Genomic DNA, 23,711 nt, shown 5'->3' with positions numbered 1-23,711 from the left:
CGGGCCTTCCGTCCAACCAAACCAATGGAAATAACGAGAGGGTCCCAGAGGCCCCGCCCCCTGAGGGAGGGACGTGTGCCCGGCTCGGGGTGCTGGCGGCGCAGACCCCTCCTTCCCCTGCCGTTGGGCCGGTCCGGCTCTCCCTGCCGCGGAATGGGAATGGGCCGGCCCGGGGATGCGCGGGCAGGAGGGGTCCAAGATGGCTGAACTGCAAGTGGACTCGACGGTGGGAGGGGGCGGCCTCGGGGACGGCCGCGGCCCGGCCAGCGCCAGCCCCCGCAGCTCCTCCTCCTCCATCGCTGCCGCCGCCACGGCCTCCTCTCGCGGCCACGGCCGCCCACCAGCCGCCGCCACGGCCTCCGCTCTGTCGTTACCGCCGCAGCCGCCGCCGCAACCAGGGCCGGGGCCGCCGGAGCGGACTGGGGGCGCGGGGCGCTGGGTCCGACTCAATGTAGGAGGCACCTACTTCGTGACCACTAGGCAGACGTTGGGTCGGGAGCCCAAGTCCTTCCTGTGCCGTCTTTGCTGCCAGGAGGACCCGGAGCTGGACTCGGACAAGGTGAGCCAGGGCCGAGCCCCCGGCTCCTCCCCCTCCCCCTTTCCCATTCCACCCTTCCACCCCACCATTCCTTTCAAAACAAGACTTCCGTCCCTCTCCAGCACCCCAACACTGCGCCCCCAAAACCCTTCTTTACCTAAACATTCAACTCCCTTCCACGGTCAGCCCCAACTCTTTCCACCTCCCTGCCCTGTCCCCAGCACCCCAGGCTACCTCCCTCACCCAGCCCTTCCCTTCCCAGCATACCGGGCTCCACCTCCAGCCCTTTCCCTGTTGTACCCCTTTCATAGTCAGCCCCAACTCCTCCTACCCCACTCTCCCCAGTCCTCCCCTCCGCATCATCCTAGGCTCTCCACCAGCCTTTCCCTCTCCAGCATCCCAGAATTAGTTTCCAGCCCTTCTCTTCCCTCTCCTCTTTTTCAATCTTCCCCGGCCCCCACATTTTTCCTTCTACCACGCCTGAAGTACTCTTTCTCCTCCATCAGTATGTCAATAAGGATTAAGCGCCTACTATGTGCTGAATATTGGGTATACAAAGAAAGGGAAAAAAGCCCTAGCCCTCACAATCTAATGGGGGAGACAACGTGAAAAATTGTATACTGTAAACAAGCTATATATAGATTCGGAATAAAGGGAAATCAACAGAGGGAAGGAACTAAGATTCTAAAAGGGGTTGAGGAAGATTTCTTGTAGAGGTAGGGATTTTAGCTGAGATTTAAAAGAAGCCAGTAGGGAGAACATTTGGAGGAGCGGGAAGCAAAGAAAATGCCTGAGGCTGCATCTCGATTATGGAGTAGCCAGGAGGCCAGTGTCACTGGATCAGAGACTGTGGTAGGAGTAAGTTGTATGAAGACTGGAAAAGTAAGAGGAGGCTAGATTATGAAGCACTTTGAATGCCAAACTGCATTTTTTATTTGATCCTAGAGATGTTAGGGAGACCCTGGAATTTATTGAGATGAGCTATAGAAAGATCCCAATTAGTGACTGAATGACAGATGAATCTGAGTGGACAGACTTTGAGTCAAGCAGATCCACCAACACATATTTGCAGTAGTTAAAGTGTAAAGTGATGAGGATCTGTACCAGGGTGGTGGCAGTGTCCTAGGAGAAAGGTGGTAGGGGAGGTATTTATCAGAGATGTTGAAGAGGTGAAATCAACAAGATTTGGCAACAGATTGGATATGAGAAGTGAGAGACAGAGATTAATGAAGGGTGATACCTAGGCTGCCAGTCTGGGGAATGAGGAAGAAACTCTGGACTATACTAGGGAAGTCTGGAAAGGGGAAGGGTTGGGAGATAAGCTCCTCTGTGCCTCAGACTGCTTCCTAGCTCCTTCTCTTTCCTTTCTTCCAAGTTCATCCCTCAGTCCCATCTCTTCCCAGTGCCCCTGGAAGCTTTTTCTAGCCATTCCCCCACTCTCTCCCTCTCAAAGGTAGTGCCTGCAATAGAAATTCACATATGCACCTACCCCATGATCTTGCTATGGACCAGACACTCCCCAACTAACATTAACATAGGCATATTTGGCTGGCTCACAGCCACCTTTTCTGGATGGAGAATCAGAACCTGGGTTAGAAATCTAGGCCTGCTACTTGCCATCTGTGTTGCTTTGATGAAAGGCAGAGCCTCCCTGGATCACAATGTCACATTTGTAAAATGAAGGAGTTAAAGTAGAGGATCTCTGAAGGCTTTTCAAGTTTTAAATCTTATGATTCTGAGTTCCCACATCCAAGAACAGCCCCTTCCTCTAATCTATTCAACTTCTTTGATGTATAAAGTGTAGAACCTATTGAAAATTCCACCCCCTTCCTTAAAACATTTTCTTACTAAATGGTTTTCTCCTTCCTTCCATTCCTTTCAAGAAACTTTTCTTCTCCATGCCTCGATGCCATCCCATCCTGCAGTGCTTGGAAACTACTTTTTTTTGCTCTTTCCTGGATGCCCTTTCTCTCAAATGGACTTTACCTTTCCATTCTCCCATATTGTTTGTCTTCCATTCTTGCCCACTTCTAATCTCCTTGTTTGCTATTTCCTTCCTAGCTGCCTACAAACTTGACCACATCTTCTTCTATTTCCTCTTGTGTTAAAATAATTAAAAAAGCTCATCTATGTCTGGAAGTCTAGCCACTTTGTGTCTTTCTAGTCTTCTCACACATTACTCCTCTCCATGAACTTTTCAGACCAGCTATATTGGTGTGCTTTCTGTTCTTTACACAGGATGATGGATATTTTGTCTCTGAGCCTTAGCACTCGTTGTCTCCCATACTTTTCTCACCTTATCTCAGCCTTTTAAAGTTCCTTGTTTCCTTGTAACTGCCTTCATGAAGCCATAAAACTTTTCCATATTTCTCTAGACATCTAAGTCATCTTATGACTTTTTTCAGTTCTCATACTTGTCCTCTGCAGCATTTGACAGTATTGGCCACCTTCTCCCCTGGATAGTCTTCTCTTTGGGTTTTTTCCTGTTCTCTTGGTTCTCCAACTTCTTTAACTACTACTCAGTCTCCTTAGCTGTATTTTTCTCCACATCATCATAGCCAACTCTAGGGATCCTCCAAAGCTCTGGCCAAGACTGTCTTTTCTCTTCCCTCCATGCTCTCTTACATAGTAATTTCATTAGTTCTTATTAGTTCAATTATCTGCATTCTGATGGTTCCCAGAATATCTATATATCTATATCTGTCTGTCTGTCTAGCTATCTATCTATCTATTTATCTATCTATGTATCTATCTATCTAGTGTATCATATATCTTCAGTCTCATATCACTAACTGCCTGTTGGGCATTTCAGACTTTCTTATAAGCATCCCAAATTCATTATGTCCAAACAGAAATTTTCTCAATTACACTTCTAACTAGACTACTTGCAATAATCTTTAACTAGCCTTCCTGTCTCAAGTTTCTCACTACTCACAGTGTCATAAGATATAGCATCATAGATGTAGAACTGGAAGGGAACTTGGAGGTCATCAAGTCCAATGCCTTCATTTTAAAGATGAGGAAACTGAGTCACAAAGGTTAAATGATTTGCCCATTGTTGCACAGCTGTTAAGTGTCACAGACATGGTTTGAACTCAAGATCTTTTTTATTCCAAGTCCAGTACTACCTATTGTAACCACCTAGCTGCCTGTTCTTCCATCTTTTCTCTACTCAGCTGCCAAAGTAATCTTCCTAAAGTATAGGTTTCATCATGTCACCCCAGGTCCTCAGTATATTTCAATACCTCACTATTACCTCTAGGATCAATATCAGTTTCCCTCCTTTGTTCTTAAAACTCTTCACCTCCTATCCACTTCATGTCTTTCTTCTCTTCTCACACATTACTCCTCTCCATGAACTTTTTAGGCCAGCTATATTGGTGTGCTTACTGTTCTTCACACATGATGATGGATCATTTGTCTCTGAGTTTTAGCACTCATTGTCTTTCATTCCTCCTCCTTTTCTCACCTTTTTTTCTCTGCCTTTTAAAGTTCCTTGTTTCTTTGTAACTGCCTTCATGAAGCCATAAAGCTTTTCTACACCTCTCTAGCTGCTAGTATCCTGCAGGATTAACCCTTGTCCCTCTCAATATACATTGAATATATTTTGTACAGGTTTTCTCCCTCGGAGGATGTACACTCCCTGAGGACAAACTGTTTCATTTTTGTTTTTGTATTTCTAATGCCTAATAATGTCAGACTTGTAGGAGTTGTTTAATATGTGTTAATATTAATAATGCTCATCAATTATTGATCTGTCCTTCCCTTTTGCTATCTGCTAAGCTTAGAGTTGAAATGGAAAAAGTTCTTGACAAGTCTTCAGGTGGTGTTCATTTTACAGAAAAAGAAATTGAGCTTTAGAGAGTTTAAATAATTTGTTCAAAATTACATAGGAAGTTAATAGTAAAGTTAACCTACATCTTATGGCTCTTAATCAAAATCCAAAATTAATTTCACTACACCTAAATATTGTCCTTTCATCCAAGCTAGGATGTGTCAAGACTGGGAAAAGAAAAGCATATTAATGGAGAAGTTTACTATCTTTCCCTAAGTTCTACAGTGAAGCTCACTTTGGAACTTAGGAGCTAGGGGATATATAAGGAAGGAAAAGAGCCAGCAGGATCTCTGACTGAGAGGGTTGATTTCAGATCCTAAACCAGACAGGGATAAAGAAGGGGAAACCTCATATATACTTCCCTGATTCCAACTTCTCTTCACTAAATAGAATCACAGAATATTGATACATCTAACTCATTTTTAATTTTGAGATATAGTTTTGTTACTTTTATTGTTTCATTTTCCTTTTTGAGGGAACTAGATTATAAGTGTAATAGACTCCTATGTTTTAACTCCTTGAAATACCCTCCAGCACCTAGCATGATACCTTGCTGGAATTATGAACTCAGTGGATAGTTGCTTTGATTTTATTTCCTTGCCTGAGTGATACCATTTAATACATAATGCTTATTCTATTTTTAAGATATTTTGAGAAAATCCAAAACATTTCTTTGTCAAGCAGAACCTTTTTTTATCCAACCTAAATTTCCCTCATTGCAATATAAGCCAATTTTTTCTTTTTACAAGAACTATAGTAGTCTTGGAATTTCTGAGCCAAAGTCTTGGTTCTCCCAGCCTTCCCCTGGACACATGGCTGGATCAGGTGAGATTGGTACTAGAATGCAATCATCTGCTAGTATTGGCCTTGAGCTTCAAAGAGTTTCAAAACCCAGGCAGGGGTTTTCTTATAATTAGGAATATGGCCCAAAAAAGATTGGAAAAATTTAAAGATGTCTTATCCAAAGGGGGCAGTTAGGTGGCTCAGTAGATGGAGAGCCAGGCCCAGAGACAGGAGGTCCTGGGTTCAAATTTGGCCTCATACACTTCCTAGCTGTATGACCCTGGGCAAGTCACTTAATCCCCACTGCCTAGCCCTTACTGCTCTTCTGCCTTAGAACCAATACCCACTATTGATTCTAAGATGAAAAATAAGGGTTTAAAAAAAAAGAATGTCCATCCAAAGACAAATCCTCTAGTACAAGACTTTCTTTTTATGCCTTTTCCTAACATATCTTTTAGAAGAACATTTGTTATTTATTTAAACCCTTACCTTCTTAGTATCATTTCTAAAGCAGAAGAGTAGTAAGAGCTGGGTAGTTGAGGTTGTGTGACTTGAGGTTATAGTGTTTAGAGGCTGAGCCCAAATTTGAACCCAGGGCCTCCCGCTGGTGTTCTATCTACTATGCTTCCTAGCTGCCCTCCTTAGCCTATTTTTAAAGCTCCTCTTGACACAGCATTCTTATACCAAATTGACAGGATGAGACAGGAGCCTATCTGATTGACAGAGATCCAACATACTTCGGTCCTATCCTAAACTACCTCCGCCATGGGAAACTCATCATTAATAAGGAATTGGCAGAAGAAGGTAAGAAACATCTGCTAGAAAGGTAAGAACAGGTGTTTTCTAGTTTGAGTATCATTGTAATAGCTAACATTTATAGAGCACTTTAAGGTTTGAAAAGTGCTTTATTTATATTCTCTTCATTGATCATCTTTAAATACATTGTGAGTTATATGTTGACTTGCCCTGGCTTTCTAGTTCCCACTAATACATTTCAGTTGAGATGTTCACTAAATTTATGAAAGCACACAGGAAACTGCTATTTATTAGGTCTTATCCAGGGGAACACTTTTATGATCAGTCTTTTGTGGGAAAGAAAATACTTAATTTATCTTTGCATATGGCTTCAAAAAGTTTCCCTAACTTATAGTCATTTTTATTAGTCTTTTCTCAATAAGACTATTGTCCAAGAAAGTTCATTTGATGGCATTTAGCATGATAATCTATACTAAGTGATATTTTAATTTAGCACTTTAATTTTCTTCCAAGTATGTATTTTTTAAAAATTACAAAATCTTGAATTGAAATTCTGTTTCCTTTGGGAACCCTGCAAAGTTTAATGACTGATATAGTTTATTCTTAAAATTCATTCCTAGTTGCCCTGTAGTTTTTTGGCTTTTAGAGAAGACAAGATTCTGTATCCAATCACTTTTCCAAAAAATATTGGTTCTCTTTCACAGAGGACATCTAGTAGAAGATTAGATTGCCCTTCCATCCAACAGATTCCAGATTTGGGGGCATTGTTATAGGGCAAGCATGTAGTAATTATTACTTCTAATAAATTTTTCTAATACTGAACCATCCCTCCATTCCTGGTATAAAACCTACCTGGTCCTAGTGCATGATCCTTCCGATATATTGCTATAATCTCCTTGCTAGTATTTTATTAAAAATGTTTGCATCATTATTCACTATTTGTTAACATTACTACAAAACAATCAGTCAGGAGATTGGTCTATAGTTTTCTTTCTTAATTATTCTGAAAAATGTAGCAAAGTAACCTATACAGAGCCAGTTGATTCTAACTTGTTCAAGCTCACACTAAATATAAATATATTTTTCTGAAACTCTTGATCTGGCAAAAATGGAAAGTCTTTCTTTTGGTTGGTTGGTTGGGTTTTTTAATTTATCAAGTAAAGATCACTATGTTACATTAAGTCTAAATAAATCAAAGATATTTTTCCCTTTTGGATAACATTACAAAATTTTAAATGACCTCTTTCTCCATATGTTCCTGGAAGTATCCAGGATGAGAATAATAATAGCTAACATTTGATACTTTTAAAGTTTTCAAAGTATTTATAAATCTCATTTTGTCTTCACAACTACGTTGGGTAGTATTATTAACCTCATTTTATAGATGAGAAAACTGAGGCAAATAGGTTAAATAACTTGCCCAGGGTCTTACTAGTAATGATCTGAGGCTGGATTTGAACTCAGATCTTCCTGACTCCATATCCAGCACTCTTAACCACTGTGCTACTTAACTGCCTCTAGAAACCACAGAAACTTGACTCTATCTCCCTACTTGAAAGTGAGACACTACTTAATGATGAATCACAATTCTAGAACTATAAGCTCTAGACTTTAGAGGCCATCCAATCCAGCTCCCTTGTTTTATTGATCTGGAAATTGGTATGAGACTCTACTGAAGCCCAAGGTTTGGGTCATTCCTGTCTGTTTCCATTTGAGAAACATTCTAAAGAAGGTAACTCAAGCACAAATATGACATTATATGTCTCCAGTTAAGAGGGAAGAAAGACTAGAATCTTAGTTTGAAAAACAAAAGTTTATGAGCAGAGATGAGTGAACAAAGCATTTTATTTGCTTATTTTAGGTGTGTTGGAAGAAGCGGAATTTTACAACATTGCATCTCTTGTGCGACTGGTTAAGGAAAGGATACGGGACAATGAGAACATAACCTCACAAGTAATTTGTTTTAAAATTTTATGTGGAAAATGTCCCAAATAACAGTCTTAGCCATTTCGAGTATGGTGTCAAAAGGGTGATGTGCTGCTTGGAGAGAAAATAGCCCAGCTTTTATTATACTTTTTAGGAAAGTATATTCCTAAGTCCTCAAAGATGGTCCAGGCATGCCCAGACACTCATGATTTTGAGGCTAGCTACTCAAAATGAGGAAGTCAAGGGGAAAAAATCAGCCTAGATGAAGAAAGCCTTTAGGGGAAAAAAAAACAACACTCAACCAAAGGAAGGATAATCACTTTTATTTTAGTACTGTAGTAATAGTGAAGATCTTGAGAGTCTTTGCTTTCAAAACTTGCTCATACTGATGGAGAAACTCCCTAGAAAGAGAAACGTATGTGTGTGAGAAGGGCAAAGGAATATTTTTCAAATAATACCTTCATTAGCTTCTATTCAAAAAGTTTTATTTTGCATTGTTGTCATCCTGTAAATTGTTCTCCTGGTTCTGTGTGTTGTTTACATATCTTCTTTTCTCTTAATTTATCATATTCTCTTACGGAGCAATAACATTTCACTAATCACATACCACACTTTGGCTAAAAGTTCCCAGTGATAGGTACTCATTTTGTTTCCAAATGAAGTAAAGTGATTTCTTTTTTAAAGTTGAACATTGGCCTTTGTTTAACACATTTAATTATATTCACCCTACTGTCTGAGATCAGGGCAGAATGCAGAAGAAGGAGATGGCAGAGGATGAGATGGATAGTGTTATGGAAACAACAAACATGAGTTCAGACAGATTTTAGGAGACAGTAGAGGATAGAAGAGCCTGTGCCTTGGCATGATCATAGTCCATGAGGTCACAAAGAGTCGGATGCAACTGAACAACAATAGATATATGAACACTTTGACCCCAGACTAATTTGTTTTGGAGCAGAATCTCCACTTATTAAAATTAACCTTTTTCTCCTCAGTGCCTCCAACAGTTTGTTCTGTTGGAGAGATTTATATGGTAATGTCCAGCTATTGTTTTTTCCTGCCTGACAAATTAAAGGTTGCCTCTTTCTTGGTCAAAGATGAATCAGACAGTGAGTCCATATACCACATGTTTTCTTCTAGTAAGTGATAATCCTTTACTGTTTGTGATATGTACATGCTAAATATCATCATCAAGATTTCCTTAAATGGGGAATATTTTGATAACAATATTTCAGTGTAATTGATTTCCTTTGTATTTCTTTGTATTTTATTTTATCCAGACCTCTGCCCTAGGGATCTGTGACACACACAAAAACGCTAAGAACCCTAATACTTAGGTGCTCCATCCCTGCCATATTGCTTTCTCACATTCCAAAAGACCTCTCAAAAACTTAGTTCAGGATCCTCATGTTGTAGTCAAATTCTTCTGAGGTTTTCTAACCACGATAGCTTAACATTTCCCTATTCGCTCATTGGGGGGCATGGGGTGGGAGGGGTGGTATTGTATTATTTATGACGAGATCAGAGAAGTAAATTATTTCTCCACATTTTAAAGGTTTTCTAGACTTAGAGCTAAGGGGGATAGTGTGACCCTTTTGAATCCCTAATATGAAACTCAGAAATCTTTTTTTTTTTTTTTTTGGTAGGGTCCTGTGAAGCATGTATACAGAGTACTGCAGTGCCAAGAAGAAGAACTTACACAGATGGTTTCCACTATGTCTGATGGTTGGAAATTTGAGCAGGTAATAGTTTAGAATCTTGAATTCTTTATGATATGTGTATCTGACTGCTGAAACCCCTTCATATGCTTTCTCACTTCTCATAAGGTCTAGGTGGTATCTGCTTGCACAAGAGGGAAATGTGAAGGTCTTGAATGATTGAAAGATTTGCTGAATCAGTCAGCAACTCAAATGCCTGTTATGTGCCAGGCACTGTGCTCAGTGCTAGGGATAGAGTGAAAAATTAAGCAGACCTTGCTCTTAGGAAGTTTGAGGTCTAGTGAAGGAAACTCGTGAGTATGTATAAATGTATGTGACATACAAATCTAAGATTAAATAATAACCTCGATGGGGAAGGCAATAGCAGTCTCAAGGGGTGGGAGGGAGGAGGAAAGGAAAGGCTTCATGCAGCCATTGACCTTTGAGTAGCTGCATACTGGAGAAAACCAGAGATCCCAGGAGGCAGAAATTTGGAAGGAAAGCACAGAGAATAGCCAGTACAGAGGTACAGAGGTGGGAGGTGAAGCTGTTTCTTCAGAACAGCAGGTAGGCCAGTATCATGGAGGGGAGTAATGTGAACAAAGACTGGAAAGATAAGAGGCTGGGTTATGAAGAGCTTTAAGTGAGAGAGTTTATTTTTATTCCTAGAGGTCTATAGGAGTTATGGTCAGACCTCACATTAGGAAAATCACCAGCTATGTAGATGAATCAGAGAGGCAAGAGTGGGGGCAGGGAGACGGCTAGGTGGTGCTCTGGAGTTAGGAGGACTTGGGTTCAGATTTGGCCTCAGATACTTCCTAGTATGTGACCCTGGGCAAGTTACTTAACTCCTGTTGCCCAGCCCTTACCACTCTTCTGCCTTAGAACCAATACTTGTATCAATTCTATGACAGAAGGTAAGGATTAAAAAAAAATTTTTTTTTAGAGGTAATAAGGGCTTGAACTAGAGTGGTGTCTATGAATATAGAGAAGGTATGTATCCAAAGATATCATAGAGAAAGAAATCACAATATTTGGCATATGATTGAATTTATGGGGTGAATGGGAATGAGGAGATGAGGATGACAGAATTAGGTGCTGTGGAATTAATATGAAAAACTTGGGCTAAAACTTAGGCTTCCTAATTCCTAGTTCAATGCTCTCTTTATTAAATGAATGTGTTAAGATTTTTGCTAATAACTTCAAATCTGGGGTGAGGGGAGTGAGGTTTCCTCTCAAAGTTTCCTCCTTCCCTGGGGGTGAAAAATCATCTTTATTTTACCTATTTTCATATAGAGAGTGGAATTATTTTTCTTTCTGGTGATCTCAGGTACCTAATATGTGTGCCAGTAAAACATACTAAATGGGTACAATATGAAAGGATTCAAATTCATGGATAAATAAACTTTGGCCATCTCTTGTTAGCCTATTCAGTTTATCAATCCACAGTCATTCATCATATGCCTTTTTATGGATCAGCTACTGACATAAGGGGGATTTAAAAACAAATGGGAAACTGCCCCTGCTCTCAAGCAGCTTCTTAACATTCTGTGAGGAAAGAGATAGCATGGAAAGAAATGTGTACAAATTAAACTATTGCAAAGTAAGGGTTATAGAGTTCATTGTGCATAATTTCTGTGGCTCTGTAGTGGCCATTGAGTGCCAAAGCTTTGGGAGTTTGTCAGGCCAGAAGCTTACTGGTTTTTTTCCTTAAGGTGGCAGAATTGTCAACTTTATCATTCCCGCTCTACAATAAACTCTTACTCAGAGTGAAGTGAATGAAAGAATTTTATGTGTATCATCTTTGCTTTCAAGTACAGTTTATCAGGCAGAATTGTTTAATTACCAAATTGACCGCTTTTCTCCCAAAAGAAAATTTTCTTATTTAAGCCAAATGTACCATTGTAGATTAAATGAATTCAGTGATCCTTCTCTCTACTTCCAAAATTATTACACTCAACTTTTATAATTCTGTGCAAGGCATTGAGGGAAATAAAAATGTTCTTAAAATACAGTCTTTATTCTCAAGGAGCTGATAAATAATTAAACAGAGGTGCTAGGAAAGTGCACCAGATGTATTCAAAAGCATTGGTTATTGCATCTGCCGATTTAGCTAGAACAAAGAGTATTTGAAGAGGTATAATGTGAAATATGTGGAAAGATAGACTGAAGTCATATGTGAAGGTCATTAAAATGTCAAGTTGTAGAGTTTGTATTTTATCCTGGAGGTAGAAGGAAACCATGAAATATTCTCAGGCAGGGTAGCGATATGGTCAGATCTGTGTTTTAAGAATATTAACTTGATTGATGAAAGAAGATATTGGGAAAAGGGAAGCCAATTACACTATTGCAAAAGTCCATTCACAAGTTAATGACATCCTGAACCAGGGTGGTGACTGTAGGTTCAAATTGTCAAGTTTTATTAGCCGACCAATTATGAAGGGCAAAAGTGGGTGAAAAGTTGAGAATTATTCCAAGGTCTAAGTTCTATGGTAGAAGAGTGGTAAGGGCTAGGTACTGGGGGTTAAGTGACTTGCCCAGGATCACACAGCTAGGAAGTGTCCGAGGCTAGATTTGAACCTGGGACCGCCCGTCTTGGGCCTGGTTCTCAATCCACTAAGCCACCCAGATGCCCCCAACACTCACTTTTGTGTATCCTTTCTGTTATTTAAGTCTGGTCTCTGTTAGTTTTCCTACCTATCTGATCACTTCTTAGTCTCCTTTGCTGCTTCAATCTAAGTCACAATTACTAACCATGAGAGTTTCCCAATACTCTTCTTAGACCCTTTTCTCTTTTCTCATTGTTACTTTCTCATATCACTTTCTCATTTTGTCATCTCTTCAATTCCCATGGATTCAAGTTTCTGTGCCAGTGATTCCAGTAATATGTTTATCCAGGCAGTCTTATCACCAGCCACCTAGTGAACATTTCAAATTGGATGTTTTGGAGATAGCTCAAACTCAAGGTGTCCAAAACAGAACTTACCTTTCACCCAGAACCCTCCCCTCTTCCAGACACTCCTATTTCTGTTGAGGGTACCACCACTTTTCCTAGTGTCACCCAGGATATCAACTTCTAATGCCATCTTCAACTCCTCTCTTTCCCTACAATGTCCAGTCATTTGCCAAGTCTTGCTGTTCCTTTTTCCACTATATCTCTTGTTAGATGGCCCTTCTCTCTACTCTCCTAGTCACTACTCTAGTTCAGATTCCCTCCTAATCAGCCTCCTAATCAGATTCCCGATCTCTGGCAATAAATTTCCATGGCTTCCCATCACTTCTAAAAACAAATAGAATCTCCTCATCAGCATTTAAAACTCTTTACTACCTGGCTTCTTCCTGTCTTTCCATTCTTTTTGACATATTACGTCCCTCCACAAACTCTGGTCCAATTTTATTGACCTACTTTCTATTTTCCACACATGGTGCTCATCTTCCTTTTCTTTGTGTGTCCTCCCCCCATCTGCCTTGCTCTCTCTTCTCATCTCCTCCTGATAGAATCCCTGGCTTCCTTTGAGACTTGACTTCATTGGCACCTCCTTTATGAACCTCTTAGCTGCTAATGCCTTCTCCTCTTAAGGCTGCCTTCCTTTTGTTCTCTGTATTAATCTTGCAAGTATTGATTTATGTGTAAGTTGTCTCCCTATTAGAATTTAAGCTCTTTAGCGTCAGGGGCTGTTTTGGCTTTTTTCTTTGTGTTCCTCAGTACTTACTAGCATAATGCTTGGTATGTAGTAATCACTTAAGAAATGCTTACTAGTTGATTCTGGAACATTCTTCTAAAGAAAGGTATTACATTTTATGTTCATTATTTTGCTCTGAGATAGAGAAGGCAAAATATCAATGATTCCTTTTTTTATAGTGGTAGTACAGTGATTTCCCCAAGTCAGTCCTAGTAGAACTAGCCAGCACTTGCTGTAGAACCAAGGTTTCCTTACTCCTGATCTAGTGTGTTTACCAATCAGGTGTTCTTGTTTTCAGACTCAACTTCTCCCTACCAATTGTTTCCAGAATAAAATACTGAACTATGATAGAATATAATTTACTTCAAAAGTTGGAAGCACTTTAATCTCTGGCCAGATTTACCTGTGTTGCGATTAAAATTCCCTGAAGACCATATATTAATTTATAATTATTTATTAAATAGTTTAAAAAAAAAAAAAAAAGGTCAGAGAAAGAAAAGGCACACAGCCACCTGGCCAGTAGCACACTTTCTTCCCTACCTAACCCAAAGTTCCTATTCACCTTGCATCTCCATTCACTGCTATAGCTTGGCCAGAAAGCCCACGAGCTTCCTTAATCTATAACTTATACCCCCATGACATCACTTTTTCTGGATCTCCTCATTGGACAGTCTTGACCTCAGTCCAGGTCAGAGGTCAATCTTCCAGGACTCCAGGAGTCATGTGGGACAAGAGGCAAGCTTCTTTGAGAGGGGACACCAGGAAGCCATGAGGCTTCTAACAACCTCCCAGAGTGTGCATGTATTCCCTTTATCCAGATAAGCCTCAGGCCTTGTTTTTAATCCAATCATCAGGTGGGGATGAAACTGAAATGGATTTTCAAATTCAAAATGAAATTTTCTTTTTAAAAAGGAAAGTGGGGTATAGATTTGTGTTAAATTCTCACAATTCCTGGGGGCAGCTGGGTATCTCAGTGGATTGAGAGTCAGGCCTAGAGATGGGAGGTCCTAGGTTCAAATCCAGCCTCAGACACTTCCCAGCTATGTGACCCTGGGCAAGTCACTTGACCCCCATTGCCCACCCTTACCACTCTTCCACCTAGGAGCCAATGCACAGAAGTTAAGGGTTTAAAAAAATACAAAAACAAATAAATAAATGAGGGAGCAAGCAAATAAATAAATAAATAAATGGATTCTCACAGTTCCCCCTCTGATTTGTTGGGAGACATGTTAGTCTCTCCAGTGAATCATTCCATATATAATATCTATATTTCAGGATTGTCTCACCGTGGTACATAGGGGCCCAAAGATAGTATACGTTTCATGGAGGTTCTAACTACATTTGGGTGTTTATTTACATATTAAAAAGACTGATAGATGTATTGACAAGGAGCCATTAGGAGGCTTTTAAAAGGAAAGATGGGTATAAATTTGTGTTAAATTCTCACATCTGGTATGTTACAATATCTGTTTCTGTGGTATATCTCCCATCTGCAAGTAAAAGTTTTGACTGAAGAGGATGCCTATTATTCATACACACTTTCTCACAAAAAACATTCTGTTTCATTTCTTAATGTTTAAATTGGGATTGATAATGTGATTTTTAATTATTAGATTATACTTCTAGTGGTTTTTTCTTCCCTCCATTTTGTATTTGTTGGCTTCATGGAAGACTGTTCTTTGATCAGTTATAGAATTTCTGTTATCAACAAAGGGACTCCAGGAGTTCTTTATCCTTTTAGAAGAAAAACTATAATATATGTTCCTCCAAGAGGAATATTCTTGTTGAAAGTTTATATTGGATTCTGCTAATAGGTACACCCATGAGGGTGTGTCAGAAGATAGAAAGATGAATCTGACTCTGTGTATATTCACTCTGTCCTTCCTTCTTTTCTCAGCTAATAAATATTGGATCTTCCTATAGCTATGGAAATGAGGATCAGACAGAATTCCTCTGCGTTGTCTCCAGGGAGCTAAATAACTCTACTAATGGTATTGTCATAGAGCCTAGTGAGAAGGCAAAGGTAAGAAACTTGGCACTGTGTGTGGGGCGGGGAGGGGGGAGAGGTAGGGTGCAGGATTACTGACCACCCTAAACCTAAACCTATCTGGGTCTTTAGTCTTAACTAACATTTATCACTCCTCCTATCTCCTGCCTAGGTTAGCTTTGCATTTGTACCTGCATTGTAGTTCCTTGATTTTTAAAACTAAACAATGGCCCCATCTTCTTGCTCCAAGACTTGGGTGAGAATTGAAGTTCAGAATTGTGTACTTGACAGAGTGGAATGAGCTCTTTGCAGTCTCTATTGAAGTAAAAGTTAATTAAAAATAAAACCTTTCTAATGTTTAAATATTAGAAATTGACAATTCTGATGTACTCCTTGGAAAGCATACTCCTTTTGAGTACTTAATTTAGTCTTCGAAATAGCTGACATCACTGTTTCCTCCATAAGAAAGGTCTTCATATTTTTCATACATACACACCCCTAACTTTTTTCCCATATTAATATTTATTATATTTATAATGGTCTATGTAGCATGCCTTGAAGTTCAGAGATGATCTCAGGAGAATTAGGTCAATTAAAGCATGTACTTAGATAGGCCAGATAAAGACTTATCAAACTCTTATTGTTTTATGTAAATTGTGTTTTATATATATGGTCCCCTGGCTTCCTAAACAGAGAAGAAAAAAAATCACTCTTCCTCCTAGTCTAGGGATCATTGCATGTATTGGACATAGATCTGATACGGAGTCTGCACAAAGCCATTCTACCTAGATTTAGGTCTCCTTGGACACTGACCAATTACCATTTGAGCAGACGATTAGAACTAGTTGGTGATATTCTTGTGGACATTTCTTCATTTAATGATGACTAAAAAGGATGGTCAACAAAGTGGATTGGGCTATCTTGATCCTAACCTTTGGCTTTTAAAAATGTTGGGTTTCCTGGTTAGCATAATCCATAGTTGAGCATCCTGAGGTCCAGAAGGTAGCTTCATAGCTGTTGAGGCTTGAATATCTTTTTTATTACCTTTATCTACTATCTCTATTAAATGATTAATTCCTTGTGGAATTTATTAATTAAATGATTAATTCCTGAACCTTGAAAGCCTAGTATCTTGGACTGATAAAAGTATTTCCCTACCCTAAAACAATTTCCAAACCCATGGCATAAGCCTTCATAAGAGCCATGCTCAAAATTAAGGTACCTAAAAGTATTTTTGGTTCATCAATGCACAGACCTTAGACCTCACTTTGAACTGTCAATAAACAACAAAAATTAAACCACAGTAGTTGGCATGCTTGAGAAAACTTGACCCTCACATTGTTAAAAGGGCTCCTGTTGTACCCTTCCTCTTACATCAATCAGCCTAGCAGTCTCCATTTAAAAAAAAAAAACACAAAAAAACTAATCAGACACTTCCCAGCTGTGTGACCCTGGGCAAGTCACTTAACCCCCATTGCCTAGCCCTTACCTCTCTTCTGCCTTAGAGCCAATACACAGTATTGATTCAAGACAGAAGGTAAGGGTTTAAAAAGGAAAAAAAAAAGACTAAAACCCAAATCCAAACCCAAGTCTCTCACCTAATCCTCTTTCAGATTCTTCAGGAACGAGGCTCTCGGATGTGAACTAAGTATCTGGATCCACTGAAGTCCTAAACATCAAAAGGGCAGTCCAGCAGAGCATCTCTCCAAAGTTCAACGTTGCTCTTGTACAGTATCCATGCTAAGGCAAGGCAAAGCTGAACCTGGCCCACCAGTGGAGAATCATTCTGGTCGAAACCAAAGGATTTTCCCCTCAGCCTAGGAAATTAAAAAAAAAAAAACAGATGAGACTCCTACCTAAAGAGTTCTTTTTCAGACACCTGCGTTTGTTTTGTTAGCCAGGGCTGTAACCGATCTTTACAACAGGTGTGCCAGGTTCCTAATTGGAGCCTTTACCAGGATCTAGTGGAAAGGGAGGAGGAGACCTATTTAGCCAACCTCTGCTCCATAAATGACTGGATCAGGTGAAAAACAGGATTCCTACTTGGGCTGTACCATGTTCTCACTCCAAGATTTACTGAGTTGGAAATTTGCAGCTACTCAGCATCCTTCTCTCCTTCCTCTCCCCCCATTTCTTCAAACAGGTACGGCATATACAAAGAAATCTAGCACAGATTAACAACAGAAAAACTTTTATTTTTAAAGGAAAGGTGATTTTTGACTCTGAAACATTTCATCTTTGCTTTATATGTCAGTTTCCTAGTTTTGGAATTGGGGTCTAAATAAATTAGAGGAGAGCCTTGTGTCTTTGTTGAACTCAGGCGCTGGGATTAAAAGATTAACTTGCTCACATTGTGTCACATCACTTAAACCTGCCATTTTTCCACAGGAGTTAGGAATAGAACCATCTTTCAGTAAGGGGTGGACTGTGGCTCCTTTTCCTCCATGTCCCACAGAATCCCAAGCAATCTGGCCGATTTGATTGGGGTTAAAGTATGCTTGCTAGCACTTCTCTGGGGTTCTTTGTGCTACCCTGTTCAGCTTTGCCTTGCTTGCCTCTAATGGCAAGGATGCTCCTAAGGCCTCTACTGTGTCCCCTACACTTGTTGCAGAAGGTGTGAGGCTGACTTTTGTTCTGTACTCTTATCTATCCAACAGGTAGGCTACTTAACCAGCAGATAAATGAAAGTTTCTATTTGATTATTTCAGCTGCCTCTGCAGCCTCCCTCCACCCTGTTGGTCCTGTCTCCCTCTGCCAGCCTGTGAGCTTCCTGGCAGTAGCCAGGGCAAGACTTGAGGGAGGTGGGGAAGTTGCCAAAATTGTTGTGATGTTGCCATGTATTGTAGCAAAGTATTGTTGACTCCTGTGACTGTCTTTTTGGGAATGCCTTGATTGAAAGTGCAATGTTTGTATATGCCTCTCTTGGATTTCTAATTTTTAGCCAATAGGACTCATGGATGCTTCAGTGATTCTGTACCATACTAGTGTTTGTACTTACTTGGATGGAAGTTTCCGAGGTCTTGCACTTCTCCTATGCTTCCCTTTGTCACCCCTCTCCCTAGAGTGTCCTGTTGTGTAATCCCAAACTACTTGTTTGGCCAGGGTGGAGAATCATACTAAAGTCCTCTGTTAAGCAGTGAACAAAGGAACTGCGCCTGGGACTCTGTTTCTGGCATTTTCGGTTCCTGTCTTTGAGAATACAAGGGGCCCAGTGTCCCTTCCTTTATTCCTGATGATGTGCAGTGTTGTGGTGTTATACTAAAGATGTCAAAGTTCCCCTGGGAAGCAGAAACTGGTATTGGAATTCTGACTGAGTTGAGGGGTTTGGGGAGCACTTTCAGACCTGGGTTACTCTGTGCTGCTTAACTATTATGTTCATTAGATAAAAGTTCTTTCTGTGGGACCAGGGCAAGTCTGGACTGGCAATTTTTTGAAACTGCCCACTGCCAATTGCCTTTTGAATTTTGTGATGGGCCAATGCTTCTTAGATGGCCTGACTGTCAGATTATGAAGTCTGGTAATGTCTTGTGTCCCTTATTCTTTGGTATGATTTGATAGCTTGTATTTGACCGAGCTTCAGTAATACATGGGGTATGTGTATAGGTGTATGTATATAAAACCTGTATTGGTATATAAAACCTGTATTGGTAATGTGAATCTTCAGCCTGTATCCAGTACCTTTTCACAGCAAAGAACCATATAAAGACGTGTAAGAGAGCTGAAAACAGCCCCATGAGGCTATCTCTTGCAGAGAGAAAGTTCTTAGTAAAGAAAAGAACACAATGTAAAGGTAACGGAAAGGGCTGCTGTGTCAAGAGAGATCTGGGTGGGTGAAGAAAACATGCAGCTCAACCTCTTAACTGCAGATAGGAGCCATGTCATCAAAGAAAGAAGGCTTCGTTTGGGGTCCTCTGCCTAAATTCTGTATCTTGTTTGGGGATTCAACTCCCCTGTTTGCCTTATGGAATCAGATCAATTGAGGCATCTCTGATAATCAATATCTGGTTATAAAGACAGTGGTTGTGGGTTAATCCTAAACCCAGAACCTAAGCCTAGGTATCTAGAAGCCCCAAACACAGATTTCAGATGGAAAGAGGAGTGACTAGGTGAGTGTCTGAGCTGACACCTAAAAGGTAAATAAACTAAAATTTGGGCAAGTATCCTGTGAGATGCCTTTAGAGCTGCCAGTGTTTCCTTTAAAGATAATCAAGAAATACCAAGCATCTACTATGGGGCGAGACGAGTAGTATATGAGGTCCCTGCCCTCAGAGCTCTTCTTATAAGCTATTTGGTATTTAACAAATTACTCCACTGCATCCCAATGCCATTAAAAAAACTAAGTTTCCAGCAGTTTTAGAAATCCAATCCCCTTTCAAATTTTGGAATTAATGCAACAGATGATTCAATTGGTTTGGTTTCTATAGCTCAAGCCACCTTATAGAAGGCCCTGTCTGAACCAAGATAATGGGCTCAAAAAGCTTTGTCGCACAAGGAAAGCTAGCCTGATCCCTGTAGGGTTTACCCATCAGCGTGGTCCAGTATCTTGTTATTCAGTCTTGTCCATTGTATTCAGCACAGCCACGTTGAAAGATGCGCCCCTTCTGCCTTTTTATTCCCCTCTTAGCAACCACCTGCTCTTGAGATTGTCGGGTGAATGCCGAGAAAGGGCCAGCATCTCCCTAAGGAGGTGCCCTGCGCCCTATGTGGAAGCAGGTCCTTTCTGTCAAGTTCCCAGAGGCCTAATCTGTTTCCTGGCAGTGAGATGGGAGGGAGGGTGTGGAAAGGCCCAACCTCCCCTAACGTGTCTTTGTTTCTGCACATTTCTCACTGATCTCAGGGGTGACACTGAGGTGCTGGGGAGGAGGGGCCAGAAACGAGAGAAGAGGGCAGCACCCCAGCAGGGACAGGACTCCCATGCCCTCAGTGTTGCCTGTAATTCAGATGTGCGATACTGTATCTGTCACTTGTTGGTGCCCTTTGCTACTGTTAGTGTTTGGATAACATTTGAAATGCTGTGATTTTTTTTTTTCGTCAATAGACAGTAAAATAAATTTATGAATCTTGCAACTCCTGTGTGTGTTTTTTAATCCCTTCAAAGTGACTATTGTCTCATAAAAGCCATTGATTCCCTTCAAATTCCTGGACAATGAATTTCTTGGCACTATTCTTTGTCCGCTCCCTCTCAAGCATAGGTAAGGATGTCATGTGGACTGAGCTGAAAAACAGTAACCAAAATCTTGAAATCTGCCACTTCGGCCATCCCTTACAGGGTACCAAGAAAGTGTTGAAAGCCAAAAGGCAATAAATGAACTGTATAAGAAGGCCTAAGTAGCTGGCCAGGAGACACTTTGCAGCAAAGTAAGCAGATGGGGGGGGGGGGTGTCATAAATTTACCTAATACCTACTGGGTGCTTATCAGTACCTGGGAGAGGAAGAAGCCTGTGTCACTCATTTCACAATGAAGAGATCTTTAACGCTCATCTATTTTTTAAACCCATACCGTCTGTCTTAGCATCAATACTAAATATTAGTTCGAAGGCAGAAGAGGGGTAAGGACAAGGCAGTTGGAGTTAAGTGACTTGCCCAGGGTCACCCAGCTAGGAAGTATCAGTCGGTATTTGAGCGTGGGATCTCCTGTCTCTAGGCCTGACTCTCAATCCACTGAGCTACCCAGCTGCCCATGACTTAGTTAAGTGCTCTTTTTCTTAGAATATAAGCTCTAGGGGAGCAGGGTTCGTTTTTTTTTTTTTTACCCTTGTATTCTCAGTTCTTAGCAATATGCTTAATAAATGCTTGTTAGAGGGCAGCTCAGTGGATTGAGAGCCAGGCCTAGAAATGGGAGGACCTAGGTGCAAATATGACCTCATTTAAATATAACCCCATTCCCTAGTCTTTAACACTTTTTTGCCTTGGAACCAATACATAGTATTGATTTTAAGGCAGAAGGTAAGGGGTTTTATAAATAAATGCCTGCTAAACTGAAGTTGGGAAAGCAACTTGCATAGTCTACACAGCCCAAATTGTAATTTATACTTGCATGGAGGTATTCATAGAGAATACCCTGACATTAGCTGTGAAAATTGTTTTGAACTTAAAATCGCCTATGGGAAGTTCTTTTGGGAAATGTGATCTCTCCTTTGATACCATTGGCTCACTTTAGCAACAAAATTATTCTTGCCCAAAAACAAAAGGTTTTTTTTGGTGAAAAAAATGTTTTCCTATATTCATAGGAGAGCTGGAAGGGATCCCAGATATAATCTAGTCCAATTTCCTGCTTCAAATGCTTATTTTCAAATGACCTAGGCACATTTGTCCCTCGACTTCCTGAACTTCAGTTTCTTCATCTTTAAATGGGCCAGTGAGCCAGACAGATCGGTTCCTGGGGAGGTCATGGGAAATGAATTATAGGACTCAAAGGATGCGGTGTAGTTTAACATTATGAGCCAAGTCTAAAGAGATTTGGGTTCAAATCCCAGCTCTACTATTGGCCCTGTATAGAAGTGGGAATGCCATTACCCCCTCTAGGACTATTTACTCATCTGTGTAATAGATCACAGACCTAGAGCTTCAAGGGAACTGAGGCCATCTCCAGGTCTATGATCTATTTAATCAAGTCCTAGAATTTATTTCCCATGACCTCTCAGGGCGCCATCTGTCCCCTGGAGACAATACCTGGCTCACCAGCCCACTCAGCTTAGGATCTTAGCCACCCTGATTGCCAACCTCTCTCTCCCCACCCCCGCTTCCTCCTGGGCATCCACTGACATCACAGGGAGAATTCTGGGGTTGATGAGGCTTGAATTGTGAAGTCACCCAGCTGAGCCACCGGCAATCCCCCAAAGCAGAGGGGTAGGCCTTGGAAGGGAGACCTCTGGGCAGCAGCTAAAGGGAAAGGTAAGAAGGCAGTGCTCAGATTAAGGAAAGGTAATGGTCACAGGGGTGCACTAGACTATTGGGTGCCCCCCCAGGGGATCTGGATGACTAATGGGTGTCTTCTGGTGCAATCTACCCCACAATTTCTCTCCCTTTCCAACCCAGGGCAGGGGGCTAGGCTCCATCCCAGGGAGCACACAGGGAGCTCTATGTAACTTGGGCTTCCAATTCAGTTCCTTTCAAACGCTTATTACACATTGGCCTTCTGGGCGCCTGCTCCACATCTGTGAATGTCTCCTTTCCCACCACTTTGGGATAAGAGGGGACCAAAATAGCCAGCCAGAAGTCCCTGCTGCCTCTACCCACAGTCTACATGTCCGGCTCGCCTAGGTTTAGAGGGATCAGCAGCAGAAGCTTCTACCACCCATCTGCCCCAACTGAGCTCTGGCATCATGGTGCTAGAGGAGGTGGGATACCCCAGTCACACAGCTCTTCTCCCATTCTATGGTTGGCAAGCGCCCAGCTCCTGCTCCTCTTAGCCCTGTGTCCAGGCAAACATCTTTTCCTCCTCCTCTCCAGACTCTGATCCTTCTCCCCTCAGCCCTGCTTCAGCAGTCCCACTCATATATCCTCTGTATCTCCTCTTAACTTCCATTCACCCTCGATCCCTTCAAATCCTCCCTTTCTTTTGAGGTTAATGGAAACTTGATTCTCCAGAAGATATAGAATCTCCAATATGGGGTGCCTCTCTCATGAACCCCAACATGTTGGTCCCAGAGATGAACGGGCCTGTTCCTTGCTCCTATTGCCACTTCCAGACCAACCCCCTACAACCTCTTCTACTTTTACTTTGACTCCATCCATCCATATTGCCCAGGCCAGATCTTTGTCACACTTATCTGCTGGCCTCCAGGCCATTCTTTTTTCTTTAAATTTTAATCTTATTTTTATTGATACCTTTTAAAATATCACATTCATATATGAAGATATCCCTCTCATCTGCCACTTAGGAAACTTTTTCTTTTTTTATGTGTATGTAGATAGATTGATAGATAGATGATAGAGGAATGGATGGATGGATGGATGGATGGATGGATGGATGGATGGATGGATAGATATGTATACATATATACTATATATACATATGTTTTATTTTTTTTACCATTAATGAAATTCTATTTTATCTTCCTATCACTATCCCCCACCCCACTGGGAGTGAAAAGCAGAACCCTTATAACATTTAAAAATAATCAATCAAAATAAATTCCCACATTGGCTATGTTAATTATATATAGTGTCGGTGGGGGGTGGGGGTGAATGCAGCTAGGTGGTTCAGTGGATTGAGAGCCAGGCCTAGGAATGGGAGATCCTGGATTCAAATTTGACTTCAGACACTTCCTAGCTGTGTGATCCTGGGCAAGTCACTTAACCCCCATTGCCAAGACCTTTCTGCTCTTCTGCCTTAGAATAGACAGTATTGATTCTAAAACATAAGGTAAGGATGTTAAAAAAAAAGAATATAGATGTGTACACACACACACACACACATACATACATACATACATACCTACATACATTTGCAGAATGAAAATGTTTTATTCTGTACCCTGAGTCTATCATCTCTCCATTAGGA

The 23,711-nt window shown here is 40.9% G+C and overlaps 1 protein-coding gene across 1 annotated transcript; it reads left to right on the top strand.

Moving 5' to 3' along the window:
- Positions 1 to 35: 35 nt before the first annotated feature.
- KCTD2 (potassium channel tetramerization domain containing 2) lies at positions 36 to 20,258 on the top strand. Its single transcript, XM_044676912.1, has 6 exons — positions 36 to 559; positions 5,852 to 5,960; positions 7,774 to 7,865; positions 9,485 to 9,580; positions 15,116 to 15,241; positions 16,819 to 20,258. The coding sequence occupies exons 1-6, from the start codon at positions 176 to 178 to the stop codon at positions 16,846 to 16,848; spliced, it is 837 nt and encodes a 278-aa protein (XP_044532847.1). The 5' UTR covers positions 36 to 175; the 3' UTR covers positions 16,849 to 20,258.
- The last annotated feature ends 3,453 nt before the right edge of the window (positions 20,259 to 23,711 follow it).

This window comes from Gracilinanus agilis, chromosome 4, assembly GCF_016433145.1.
Source record: "Gracilinanus agilis isolate LMUSP501 chromosome 4, AgileGrace, whole genome shotgun sequence".
NCBI classification, from domain to species: Eukaryota; Metazoa; Chordata; class Mammalia; order Didelphimorphia; family Didelphidae; genus Gracilinanus; species Gracilinanus agilis.
The sequence above is the reverse complement of the archived record's forward strand: the minus strand, read 5'-3'. Positions and strand labels throughout refer to the sequence as shown.

Excerpts from the sequence above, each read along its gene's own strand:
- KCTD2 (XM_044676912.1), top strand. The coding sequence starts at position 176 with ATGCGCGGGCAGGAGGGGTCCAAGATGGCTGAACTGCAAGTGGACTCG. Across the intron at positions 560-5,851 it reads CGGAGCTGGACTCGGACAAG|GATGAGACAGGAGCCTATCT; the intron begins GTGAGCCAGGGC and ends CCAAATTGACAG. Across the intron at positions 7,866-9,484 it reads ATGAGAACATAACCTCACAA|GGTCCTGTGAAGCATGTATA; the intron begins GTAATTTGTTTT and ends TTTTTTTGGTAG.